Here is a 14,413-nt window from a genome sequence, read left to right as displayed (position 1 = left end):
GATCATTATCCTTACATGGTGGCTGGATTCCAACCATTCTTGGATATATCCCAAAGACAAATATTTCCAATAGGCAAAAGGAGAAAACTGCCAGGCAGCTAAGGACTAGGCCTAGAATTGGTAAAGCATCACTTTTGCCATATTCCATTTGTCAAAGCAGTGACTGGGATTGCTCACCTTCCGGGGGTAGAGAAATCTTATCTTGTTGAGTTTTTTACCTCATGAAAGCCACATTGAGGAAGAGCCACACTGGGGAAAGCTGGACAATACTGTTGTGGCCATCCTTGCAAAATGCATTCTGGTTACAATTCATTTGCAAACTGCATTCATTGCCTGCCTCACGACTCCTCAAATATATCCCATTATGGCATCACATAAAGCAATCACAGGCCCATAGCACTTCTAAAGTGCAGTTGAACATAGGTCTGCCATTTCTTGATTAGGACAGAGTTCTGCTTCCTGTGAGTGATTCTGCATATTTCCCCCTCAAGATTCTTAAACTCTCAGTTTAACCAAGATGATCTGTAAGGTGCTGCCTTCAGTCTTTTTGAGGTTAGGGTAAAAGTCTTTTTTTTTTTTTTTTTGAAAAAAGATTTACTTATGTTAGAGAGAGAGGGTGTGTTTGTGCTCGAGAGCAGTGGGAGGAGCAGAGGCAGAGGGAAAGAGAGAATCCTCAAGCAGACTTCCTGCTGGGTACAGAGACCAATGTGGGGCTTGATGTCAGGACTCTGAGATGGTGACCTGAGCTGAAATAAAAAATTGGCCGCTTAACCGAAGGCGCCACACAGGTGCCTCAATTAAAGTCTTTTATAGCCACACATGTGACTGGTCTGAGACTATGTTTTATTTTTATTTATTTTTTAAAGATTTTATTTATTTTTTTCATGAGAGACACAGAGAGAGAGGCAGAGACACAGGCAGAGGCAGAGGGAGAAGCAGGCTCCATGCGGGGAGCCCAATGCGGGACTCGATCCCAGGTCTCCAGGATCACTCCTTGAGCTGAAGGCAGACGCCTAACTGCTGATCCACCCAAGCATCCTGTGAGACCATATTTTACCAGAAACATCTTGAATTTGATATTGGTCGTAAGGCCATTTTTACCTTGAGAATCTTTTGGGGCAGCCCAGGTGGCTTAGCAGTTTAGCGCCGCCTTCAGCCAAGGGTGTGATCCTGGAGACTTGGGATCGAGTCCCACGTTGGGCTCCCTGCATGGAGCCTGCTTCTCCCTCTGCCTCTGCCCCTCTCTCTCTCTGTCTCTCTCTCTATGTCTCTCATGAATAAAAAAAATAATAATCTTTTGTTGGGGGAGTTTGGGGATGATAAATAGTTTTGTTTTTGAAACAAGTCATGGGTCCTTTGAATTTCTTCTAAATTCTGCTTCAAAATTGAAGCAGTCCTTCTTCAGTTTATTTCTATCCATACCTTGTTATCAAGGCTAAAAGAAACCAGCCGGCACTTTCAACATTCGTCCTGGAGAACTCCTTCTCCACATCCACCTTTTTTGTACTTTTCATGTTGCTGCAGGTGACAGTTTTGACTGAAATTGGTGCTACTATGCAACATGGGTCCTTATGGCCTCCAACCACCACTTCCTGACATTTGTTCTAGGCTCCCCTAACATGTCTTCCTGAGCTCTCCAGGCCTCCACTGATAGCCTGTCCTGATAGAAATGCCACAAACTTCTATTCTGCTTTTCTGTTGTGTAACAAAACTATGCCCAAACACAGTGGCTTAAAACAATCATTGTTATTTTTACATAATTTGGGGGGGAGTCTTAGCTGGACATTGCCTGGGGCTGTTGAGGCTGGAAAATCCACTTCCAGGATGACTTCTACATGCCCAAGTCTGGAGCTGCAGTGCTTCTTGACCTCAGTTTCCTTCCGAGCAGTGTCTCATCTCCCATGGCCTCTTTTTGTTGCTTAGGCACCTCTCAGTATGCTGCTCTCAGGGGCGTGGCCCTTTTGTACCTGATGGCTGGTTTCTAAGAGCTTGGCAACGAGCCTGGGAGTTCTATGAGACAGGAAGGGCGTTCCAGGCCAGTTAAGGGCTGTCTCATTCCTACCATCTTCTAGTTACCAAAGCAGTTGGAGTGGGATCACCCAGACTCAAAAGAATAGAGAAAAACACTCAGAATACCTCTTGATAGGGTAGTGGCAAGATCACTTGCAAAAGACCATGTGGATGGGAAGTGCCTTTGTAAAACATCTTTGGAAGTACACTCTGCAGCAGGGATGCAATTTCACATTTCTCAAAGGGATAACCAGTTGGACAGTCCATACTTCTTTATTGATCTGTAATATCTCTTCTCTTGTAAATCAGGTTTCTAAATAAATATGTATGTTTGTTTTAGATTGTCTGTCTAGACCCATGATGTTCACCTGGGAACCATTTTTTAGGGGACAGTGTCTGGAAATATTTTTGGTTATCTCACGTGGGAGGGTGTCCTATTAGCATCCAGTGGATGGAGGCCAGAGATGCTGCCAGACAACTCACAGTACATGGGACAGCTCCACAGGGTAAGAATTATCCAGCCCAAAATGTCGGTGATGTTGAAGCTGAGAGTCCATGGTCTTTGCCATCAGTGCTGCCCCGACTGTGTTATCTTAAATAGCCTCGGTAGCTTGTAGGGCAAGTCACCTCACTTTGTTTTTCTTTCTTTTTTTTTTTTTCACTTTGTTTTTCTTCTTTAAGAATGTCTTTTTAAAAATTTTTTTAGATTTATTCATTCATGACAGACAGAGACAGAGAGAGAGAGAGAGAGAGAGGCAGAGACACAGGCAGAAGGAGAAGCAGGCTCCATGCAGGGAGCCCGACGTGGGACTTGATCCCGGGTCTCCTGGATCACACTCTGGGCTGAAGGCGGCGCTAAACCGCTGGGCCACTGGGACTGCCCAAGAATGTCTTGATTGTTGTTGGCCTCTTGCATTTCCATATACATTTTACAGTCAGTTTATCATGTTTCATAGGAAACTTTTTTTAATAATAAATTTATTTTTTATCGGTGTTCAATTTGCCAACATACAGAATAACACCCAGTGCTCATCCTGTCAAGTGCCCACCTCAGTGCCCACCACCCTGTCACCCCCACCCCCCGCCCTCCTCCCCTTCCACCACCCCTAGCTCTTTTCCCAGAGTTAGGAGTCTTCCATGTTCTGTCTCCCTTTCTGATATTTCCCACTTATTTTTTCTCCTTTCCCCTTTATTCCCTTTCACTATTATTTATATACCCCAAAGGAATGAGACCATATAATGTTTGTCCTTCTCTGATTGACTTATTTCACTCAGCATAACATAGGAAACTTTTTATTTTGATCAGAATTTCTTCTTAAGTATCTATCTTCATGAGGAGTATTGACATTGACATTTTACTATTGAATATGGGTATTGAATCTTCTTTTTTAATATATCTATCAATTTACATCATTAGTTTCTTTCAATAAAGTTTTGTAATGTCCCTATTAAATAAATAGGGCTTGCAAATCTTTGATGCAAGATGGTTTGTTCTCTCGGCCTGTTCGTTGTGAGGCTTTCAGTAAGTTTGCTTTCCTCTTTTGGGGCTTCATTTCCCCAAGTGAAAAATGTGACATTTGGATTAGGTCATCTCTGACAGGCTTTAAAGCCTAAGATGACATAATTGGAGTGTTAAAATTACAGGGAAAACTCTCAGTGCACGCAGTAAAAGAAGTCCATGAGGGGGAGCTCTTCTGCATTTTCATCTTTGGTCAGATTGCCCTAAAGATCCCACACCTCCTGTGACAGCTGCAGATATTATGGCAGAGATCTCATCTTCCCAGGGTGAAGGAAGAATGTGGCTCCCTGGTAGCTCTCCTATCACAGTTCTCCACATGAGAACTACCACTTTGGTTTTTGGAAGGTATTAATTGTTTCTGGGTGTGGGAATACAGGAAACACATTTTGAACCCAGGAGAACATTTATGGGGTCATCCTTATTGGACAAATGAATAAACTTTAACTGAGACACACTGTTACTTGCCAGAAGACAACACAGACTGTTGGTGAGAGAATTAGGGCTGGAACTCAGGTCATATTTTCACACTTAAGTTGAAGGAGTTGGGACGGTAAGCAGTGGGTATTAGTGGTGGGGTGAGGGGTAGGGATGGTGTTTAATTTTTAAGGAACTGAAAGATGGGTGACCTGTGAACTCCCTGGACATGTTTGTAACATTATATGTGTGTGTAAATGTGAGAGTGTGTGTGTGTGCCTGAGTGTGCACACGTGCTATATACTTTGGTTGGCAGTAGGGCAGTAGGACTTTTTTGTGATTGTTGGCTTAGCAATAGGATCGGACTTCTGCAAGTCAGCCTTTACTTAAGAGTCAGAGTAACTTTCACTGGCTTTGGAGATTTATTTAATTTGTATTTTGGAATTGTTTGGAAATACCTGCCTTGGAGATAACTTGATTAAAAAATTTAAGCTGTCTTTCAGTTTATTTATCTTTAACTCAATTTAATTTCATTTTTTTTCTCACTGACTTTTCAAATAAAGTGTAGTTATTGGATATTCTTTTCAGAGAAGATGAATCTCAACTTAATTTCATTAGCCATCCTTTTTCAAGTCTCTTGTGACTATTCTTGAAATATTCCTCTATAGTGCTTATTATTTGTGATTCTTCTGATTTACCTCAATACAGACTTTTTTTTTTTTTGGTAAACTATAGACATTTAAAAATTCTTTATATCTCTATGCATTTTCCTTAAGAATAAGATCTTTATTGTTTATTTGAATTATTTTTCCTGTGGGTATCATGGATAAGATTTTAAACCTTTGTTTTGGCTTAAATAAATAAAAAGTAAACTACCTCCTGACTTCCATGTCAACATTAAGAAGGAGAGTTTTTGGGACACGTGGGTGGCTCAGTGATGGAGTGTCTGCATTCGGCTCAGGGTGTGATCCTGGAGTCCTGGGATCGAGTCCCACACTGGGCTCCCTGCATGGAGCCTGCTTCTCCCTCTGTCTGTATCTCTGCCTCTCTCTCTGTGTCTCTCATGAATAAATAAAATCTTAAAAAAAAAAAAAAAGAGTTCTTGTGTTACTCTTTCAAGGCAATGCAATCTCTCTTTCTAACAAACAGAAAAATCTCCTCTGAAGAAAATTTGTATTTAACTACTTTTCTGTTACTCTTTATCAGATACGGTCTAGACTAGCTTAAAGAGAGTTAGATTGTACTTCGGCTTCTCTGTGTTAGTCCAAGGAGTGATGCTGCCAGTGTCTTGGAGGGATAGGGACAGAGAAGCGTATAAAAAGGCAAAGAAGGAATTGGGTAGCTTTCCCCTCCTCTAAGTGAAGTGTTCCATATACAAAGGAAAGAGGATTAATCTATACCTGAATTAATTATAAAAATGAATATTAGGCTGTAAGAGCCTTGTGCCAATATATTCTTTCTCAGCAAGTATCACGGAGAATTCATCTGTCCATAAGTTCTATTTATATATGTACCATCTATAAATTCTGGAGAGAGTTGCGAGGTGGTAAGGATTTCAAGCTGGGTGAAAGAAATGGATATTACTTTAGCAGCCCATGAAGAACATCTTTAATCATGAAAATCATTTGATAAGAGAACAAATTTTATTTATTTCATAATGTGTCACATGTTCGATTCCTGTTTTTCTTCATAAATGTTTATGATAGGCGTAATGAATGAACATTGAAAAAAAATCCCATGTTGGGTACAGTAAGCCATATGTGATAATTTGATTGAGTATGACCTCATTTATTATCTGAGGTTTGGAATTATTACATAAATTCTCAAGGATACAAGAAATGAGAACTATTGTTAAAATACCCCTATGTCTCCCATTGACAGCAGTAATAAAGATTTCCTTCTTGGTTTTTAGATTTCCTCCTTCTTCACCCCTGAAACCATATCCAAAGAAGCCTGCATACCAAAAGGATGTTATTAAATTTCCCGAATGGAATGACCCCCCACAGAGCACTTCACAGGAGAACATCCCAGTAAGACCAGTTGTGGTGGTAAGTGTGTTACTAAAAGATGGGCAGGGAGGTGGATGTGGAGTGGGAGGGTGGTGGTAGTGACGGTGGCTGGGGGTGAGGCTACAGCAGCCAGAAGTAGGAAGTGATCTGTGAACCACCAGCCTTAGTCTACTTCTTTTTATGAACAGTGGTCTAAAAGTACTTTAAAACACTAGCTTATGTGTCAATAGCTGAGAGAACAGTAACAGAGAAAGATTAGCTGTTGGCCTCTTTCTCTCTTGCCTGTTGACATTTTGACCAAATACATAGCTATTTTCATAGGTTCAGACCAAGCAGGTTTCTGTGGCAACTCCCTTATATAATCTCCTTTTCTCCTGTGTTCTAGAAGTTACCCTTTTCTCTCTTTGTGTACTCTTGAATTTTGTTCTAAGTATTAGCAGTTGAAAGTAAGAAGGTTAGGGTGTGAAGTATTGTGGAATGATCCCTAATAGATGAACAACGGTAGATTCTGCTAGTTTTGGAAAAAACCTAATAAGCTTATTGTAGAATAGACTATAATTTTTTTGCATACTTTTTCTTAAAAGTATTCTCAGTAGAAGGCTACTATGATTGAGACAATGTTAAAAAATAAAACAGAGAAGAACTTTTATATGGCACTTTTTCAGAATTGTACTCACAAAATTTTTTTAAGGTAATATAGTCTAATAGATGTCCAATTCATACTTATTTGCAAAGATGTGATGTAAACATTTTAGGCAATTTAATTCAAAGAAAAACCTTTTTTTTTTTTTTTTTTTCCTGAAGAGATTGTATTCTCTCTTTGAAGAGAATAATAGTTAAGAAGCTTAGGCTTTTTTTTTTTTTTTTTTAAGATTTTATTTATTTTTTCATGAGAGACACACACACACACACACACACAGAGGCAGAGACACAGGCAGAGGGAGAAGCAGGCTCCCTGCAGGGAGCCTGATGTGGGACTCGATCCTGGGACCCCAGGATCATGCCCTGAGCCGAAGGCAGACACTCAACTGCTTGCCACCCAGGCGTCCCAGTTTTTTCAAAGATAATTCAGGAAAAAGAATGACACCAGGACAGAAATAGAGACTCCATAAAGGCTTACAGGTTTGTCAGGACAGTGATGAATTTGGTTTTAAGTATGTTTGATGATAAACATGGCTTGTATTAAATGGAGGTGTCTCATAGGCAGATGGAGATAATGATCCTGGAACTTAAAGGCAAGATAATATTTGGAAATCATTAATTTAGTCATTCAACAAATATTTATTGGGTGTCTGCTGCGTACCATGTATTTTGTTAGGCTCCATGGATACAGTAATATGTGATACAGTTTTAACTCTAAAAAGGCTCATAGTCTAGTGAAGCATACAGTACAAAAATAGATAATTAGAAAACAAAGTGGAAATACTTTGGGTATTTGAGAACTTTTAATTCATTCCTAATGAGGAGTACTTAATCAAGGCCTAGCTGATAGTTCCTGTCTAGAGAAAGTTAAAATGTAAGTTGCATGAGATCAGATACATTTTTTTTTGAACATTTTCATTTCAACATCTAGCATGTTCCCATTGATAGAGTGGTTATTCAACAGACATTTTTTTTTTTTAAGATTTTTACTTATTTATTCGTGAGAGAGAGAGAGAGAAGCAGAGACACAGGCAGAGGGAGAAGCAGGCTCCCTGCAGGGAGCCCGATAGGCGACTCCATCCCAGGACTCTAAGGTCACGACCTGAGCCAAAGATAGACGCTCAACTGCTGAGCCACCCACAGGTGCCCCTGATTTCCTTTTTTCAGTCAGTTGGGTGTCTGCTTTCAGCTCAGATCATGATCCTGGAGTCCCAGGATCGAGTCCTGCATTGGGCTCCCTGCTCAGCAGGGAGTCTGCTTCTACTCTGCCCCTCTCCCAGCTCATTCATTCTCTCTCTCTCTCTCTCTCGCTGTCTTTCTTTCTCAAATAAATAAATAAAATATTAAAAAAAAGAAACAATTTTTCTTAAAGAACTAGAGCTCATCATTCATTTTTTTCTGTTCTACTTTCCCGGTTTCTATCTTTGCTTCCTCTTTGCTTGTTGGTTTTTGTTTTTGTTTTATTCTGTCTTTTCTCTTGATTCACCATTTATACAAATAAAAAATATATGATAATAAAATAAAACTTGTGCTTGTTGAGGGGCAGTACAGTGTGGAAAGTAAGATATTGGACTACTGGGTTTGGATCTTGATTCCTACATTTACCAGTTATTTGGGCTTGTTTCTGTTTTTTTTTTTTTTTTTTTTTTTTTTTTTTGGTTTGGGCTCAGTTCATAATCTCAGAGTTGTGAGATCAAGCTCTGCATTGGAATCTGTGTTGGGCACAGGGTCTGCTTGAGATTCTTCTCTTCCTCTCCTTCCACCCCTCCTGCCCTATGCTTACACACTCTCTCTCAATAAATTAATAAAATTTTTCTTAATGGTGAAACTGAGATGGTAATAGTACCCTCTGGGGTAGGCTTGTTAGAATCAAGTGAGGTCAGACCTATAGAGTGCTTAGAGTCGTGGCTGGCACACAGGTGTTCAGTAACTGTTAATTACTATTGATGTTACACATTTATTTAATAGAATTGTTTTTAGGCAGAAACAAAGGAAAATAAATTACTCATGATATCATCCAGAGAGAATTGATATTAACATTTATGTGGTGTATCCTTTTTACCACACAAATTTTTAACACAAAAATGAGACCATGTTGAGCTTTTCATAGCTCATGTTCTTTACAATGTGCTTAGCTTTTTTTATGTTATTAGACATTTGACATCATTTTTTAATATCTGCATCATGTCTAATATAAAAGTAATATATTTTATTTATCCAGTATTTTACTGTCAGATATATACTGTGTTTCCAGTTTTTTAGTAAACAGTTGTAATGAGCAATATGTTTACAGATAAATAGTTGAATATATCCATGGTGTTTCTTTCTTTAAAAAAAATTATTTATTTATTGAGAGAGAGAGTGTGTGAGCATAGGGCAGGAGGTGTAGAAGGAGAGGGAGAGAAGAATCTCAAGCAGATCCTGCGCCCAACACAGATTCCAATGCAGAGCTTGATCTCACAACTCTGGCATTATGAACTGAGCCCAAACCAAGAATTGGATGCTGAACTGACTGAGCCACTCAGGTGGCCCCATGCTATTTCTTTAAAATAGCTTTTGGAAGCAGTTTTGCTAGGCAAATGCAATCATTTATATGCCTGTCTTCAAAAATGAACACCTAATTTAGATACTTTAAACAAAATTCACAAATCCACATGGGCTTTGACTTTCTTTTGTAATTGAGTAATTCTGCAAGAACAGAATCACAAAACAACTTTCTGGCTGTTTTTCCAAATTTATAAGATTTTTCTATCACGATACTTTTGTAAAAATATTACAGAAAATCTTTGTAAATAATTTAAGTGTTTTTCCTCTAAAACTTCAAAGTTTCTGTGATTACAAAAAGGAAGTTTTAAGAATCAAATGTCTAGTAGCCTAAATATGAGAAAGGAGATACTGAGAATTTTGAACTGGTGAAGCTGTGTGACTTTGAGCATATTATTTAACCTTTCTGAGCTGTAGTTTTTCTCCTTACTATCTCCAGTTGTCCTGTGGAGCTCTTGTTTTTCCTGCCCTCTGCAGTTGCCTAACATCTGGGTCTGCTCTTCAACATTGTACTTATTTGATCTTTGCTTATCAAAAATAGAGACTTCTTGAAAGTAACAGACTTTAAGTTTGTTTCAAACAATCACTCAGTTTGGACAGCGTATGAATATTGGTGGATATCCTTTGACTTAATTCTGAATTTTATTTCATGGCTACTTCATTGATGAGTTGGAATTCCCACAGGAAAGAAATAGTCAATGTCATGCTAATTGCCATAGTTCTTTTGTAATTTATAAATACTCACTTAAAATGTGACCTGATCCTTCAGAGTTATACCTTACTTCTTGGTAGTCTATGCAAAGAAAGTTAGTTTATATTTCTAGTTATTATTTTAAATCAAGCTACAAATAACCAAGCCAAAGAAATTTCTGGTAAAATCATAGTCTTGTCTATTGAAATATTTCTTCTTTCTTTCTATCCTCCCCCCAAATAGAACTCTGAGATGTGGTATAAGCGTCACAGTATTGCTATCGGAGAGGTGCCAGCTTGCCGTCTTGTCTACCGCAGACAGCTGACAGAGGCCAATGTCGAAGAGATATGGAAGTCTATGACATTATCGTAGTATGTGCAGTTGATATTAATGAGAACTTTCAGTGTTCTCTTTTCTTTTTCAATTTTGATCCTCTACTACTCTCTGCATATTTGATTTTCTGAAATTATGTATTAAAATCTTTGTATTATTTGCAGCTGTGCTGCTGGGCAAACATAATTTAACTAAATTCTGGAAATTTTCTACCGTCATTTATAGAATAGCTAAGAATAGAAACTTCAAAGTTCTTAAACTTCCTATAACACTGAAGCTTTATGTTTAATGAAACACAGTGGTAAGTTTGATCTCCTAGATATTTGGCATACAATAGATAATTAAAGTAAACGATGTTATATAGAAGGTTTTTTTCCCTTCACAGACATACTAGTAGCAGTTTCTCATCATTGGATAAGCTGGCTTTCGTTTTTTATAATCTCTTTACTTATGAAATATATTTCTTGGCATTATGTTATTAAATTAGTGAGGCAATCTGTTAATAGCCAAAGGATCTTTTAAATTTGTTTCATCATATTCAATTTCTAGCCTTTTTGCCAAAGATTGGATGAAATGCATGAAAACAACACATTTTAAAGATTGATCTTTTACATGCCAGGTTTTTGGGTAATGTTGATTTTTTTTTTTAAGTACTTAATTTTCATGTATCTTTCCAGCTTACAGAAAGTCCTTGGCCTGGATTCTTTGGAAGAAGTCTTAGACATTAAACTGGTCAACTCCAAGTTCATCATCCATAATGTGTACAGTGTGAGCAAGCAGGGAGTTGTCATCCTTGATGACAAGTCAAGTAAGTACCTAAAAACCATTCTAGTGGTCCTATTTTGACCCACTATGTTGGCTGCACAGTCCCATCAGCTTTTTTTTTGATCCTTCCCTAAATCCTCAATAAATGTATCCCCTCAGTATTCATAGCGGTGTGTCACTTCCTCGTATCTTTTAAATAATTATGTGGATTAAGGAAGTGACAAGGAAAGGTGAATATCCAGGACTCAAAGCCTCAGCACAGTCCATCCAGAGGCTAGTTCAGTGTTAGCTATATAGGGCATTAAGTAGTTCTTTATCATTAAAAAAAAAAAGACCTAACCTAATACTTGAGTTAGTTTGCCACTGACTGGGCCTTAGAGATTGATTTTAGGTTTCAAGTGGGTCTGACTGATTTTTGGTTCTCACCTTTTCGTTACAGTGTCTCTGTGGTAGATTTTCTGGGAGAGTCTTGGTTTAGGTCCTTTTTTATTCTTGTTGATAAAAAAAGGTAGCCCTTTAAATGCTGAAGATGCTTTAATTTTTTTTATACCTTTTCTCCCAGTTTACAAATCAGGAAAAAAAGACATTTAGCAGCTGCCTATCCTGTTTTTTTTTTTTTTTTTTTAAATTTGGAAAAATAGTGATATGGTACCTACTTGTAGTGGTCCAGAATCCCTGAATGAGTTTTAAAGTTTTCTTCTTTTGGATTGGGGATGGGCCAGAATTGGATGGTTTTTGAATGGTTCTTTTGTAAATACTTCCAACCCTTGATCCTGGGGAGAGCTGGAGCTAGAATGACCATTGGATGTGGGAATATGCTATAGTACTTTTGGATTTTTTATAAGTTATTATTAAATTTAGGTCTGGAGGCTCCTGGGCTGCAAGATAGAACTCTACCAGAAGGAGCCTGAGCAGCTGTGAGAGGGGAGGAGGTTTTTCTAGGCTCTGATTCCTGACAGGAGCAGAATGTGTCTTTGAAACTTGAAACACCTGGTCTTTTTTTTTTTTTAATTTTTATTTATTTATGATAGTCACACAGAGAGAGAGAGAGAGAGAGGCAGAGACATAGGCAGAGGGAGAAGCAGGCTCCATGCTCCATGCACCGGGAGCCCGACACGGGATTCGGTCCTGGGTCTCCAGGATCGCACCCTGGGCCAAAGGCAGGCGCCAAACCGCTGTGCCACCCAGGGATCCCAACACCTGGTCTTTTATGTAGTGTCTGTATCTGGAATGGAGGACATCAGGAAACAAATTCATGACTTTGTGAGTTGTAGGTTAATATCAACATATAAAATTAAATTACATAGAATGGGGTTATTGCCTTTGAAATACATCTAAAATCCTTCCACATTCTTTGAGCATAGCAAACATTAATACTTTTACTTACCATTTAGATAATCAGTCGCCTTTTGTCTTATCAAGTTCTTCAGAAAGAAGGACGCTTCCACAAGGCTCAGGTTCATTAGATCTGACATAGTTCAACCAGTGTCTTTGCAGTTTTTCACAAAGTGAAGAAGATGGAGAAGTGGAAGCATGAGTGCTGGTCCATCTCATTATATATCTGTGTCAGAACCAGGAGGGGAGAAACCAAGGAAGAAAGGCTCAGCTGGGCTTTTTGTAGCAATGTTAACAATTATTATTTTAAGGCCATCTAAGAACTAATAGCCTATATTAGTATGTCAGTGGAACTTCCTTCCCCTAAAACATTTTGAAAATTGAAACATGCAAAAGGAGAGTTATATTGGACAATGGACATACAGAATTTACCCCCCTCCCTTTTTTAAGTGTTTGGTGAACTGAATTCACAAATATAGTTGATAACTAATATTTTTGCTTTTTCTATTTTTTCTTTTCCTTCTTTAATTCTTAGGATAACTGATTAGTTTGTTTCTTTGGGATGAACTATCAAATTTCTCCTTTTCACCAAAGCTTTAAGAAGTGCATCTTGTCCTTAGAGCAATTTGTGGGCAGGTATTTGTACGAGCACATGTGACACTGTGGCTGATAGAAAACTTTCCAATTGTTAAACATTCTGCTATATTAATAAGTGATTTGAGATGTGTGATTGGCAGATATGTTTCTTATTATTTGGACAGGTTATACACTCTTATGATACTATGTATGCATATAATTCCTTTAGTTATACGCAGCTGGATAAAATATCTTTTTATTTTCATTTCTATGCAGAAGAACTTCCTCATTGGGTACTGTCAGCTATGAAGTGTTTGGCAAATTGTAAGTACTAATTATCCTCCAGTTTTATAAAATTAACAGAAATTAGTGCCCTGAATTAGAAAATATTTTTGTTCAATGGCCTGAACATTGATTTGACACCTGTGAGACTGGCAATTAATTATTTTGGGACTAGTGTGCTTTTAGTGATGAATTTGCGACTTAGTGAAAGGGCTGAGTTATGGAATATTTTTAAAGGAATTTTGTGCTTCTCTTTTCTGGTGGATATAATCCCACTACAGATAAAGTCCAAATTACTTCTGTTTCATCACAGTCAAGAAAAATCAGTTATATTGAATATAATATTTTGCAGATAGCTGCCTGTTAACAATTTATACATTTTTATTTATAAGGCTTGTTTATGTATAAAGCTTGTAAAACATATATTCCTGAGTATGCTGTGTATTTAAATCTCAGTTTGCTCAGCAGATCCTATCTACTATTGGCCTTTTATAGAGCACCAGTTTAAGTGGGGAAGCAATGTTTTAGAAGACTAGTCTGACTGATAAGCAGGATGATTTGGAAGCAGGAGAACGTGTGTGCAGAGAAACATGAAGGCATCTTTCAGTAATTGGATATAGGGTGATGGGGCCTGGATTGTGGTGGTCCTTCTGAGGATTTGCATAGGCGTAGGCAGTCCATTGCATAGGCATAGATATCACTTCTTTGCCTATCATAGATGCCATAAAGAATGTGTTGTTATAGTATCTCACGAACACTGCCATTTTTCTGGGGATTTTTTAGAGGGCTAAACCCAGAGAGGGGATGGTTAATGGCTTAACCCAAACAAGTGATTTTAGTGAGAGGAATTTTAGTTATTTTGGCTGACTAATAATGATGATGCTTGGTCTGTGGGACCTTTCATCCTCAAAGATGGCCTCAGAAAGATACCTTTTGGATAGGGCTCACATGTATAGATATAGATATAATAAAATTTTGAATAAGTAGACTCTGAATGATTTATTGAGCTGGTGTTAGTTTTGTCTGATTGAAATGTCTGATTCTGTTTTGTCTGATTGAATGAAATTAAGATAACTATGTAGTTTACTGTAGGTAATCTCAGTCAGTATATGGACAATGATTACATACTATCATTCTGAATATGAATATCAATTATTAGCTTGTGTGAAGCCCAAAGTTTTCTGTGTTTAATTATTAAATTTTCATTGGTTTCTGACTAATATTTTGGAACCTCTGAGATGTAGAGAGAGTAGTTTTAGCTTGGGAGAGTGCTTTTTTCTTCTTGCTCAACCA

The 14,413-nt window shown here is 38.0% G+C and overlaps 1 protein-coding gene across 1 annotated transcript in view; it reads left to right on the top strand.

The window, feature by feature from the left end:
• DEPDC1B (DEP domain containing 1B) overlaps positions 1–14,413 on the top strand; it is an 82,314-nt gene that overhangs the window by 29,397 nt on the left and 38,504 nt on the right. Inside the window, exons 3-6 of the mRNA XM_025447653.3 lie at positions 5,856–5,991; positions 10,073–10,200; positions 10,840–10,970; positions 13,115–13,162. Of these exons, the coding sequence (XP_025303438.1) occupies positions 5,856–5,991; positions 10,073–10,200; positions 10,840–10,970; positions 13,115–13,162 (443 nt within the window). The remainder of the gene's footprint in view (positions 1–5,855; positions 5,992–10,072; positions 10,201–10,839; positions 10,971–13,114; positions 13,163–14,413) is intronic.

The sequence above is a fragment of the Canis lupus genome, chromosome 2 (genome assembly GCF_003254725.2).
Source record: "Canis lupus dingo isolate Sandy chromosome 2, ASM325472v2, whole genome shotgun sequence".
Lineage (NCBI taxonomy): Eukaryota > Metazoa > Chordata > Mammalia > Carnivora > Canidae > Canis > Canis lupus.
This window is presented reverse-complemented; position numbering and strand designations above follow the sequence as displayed.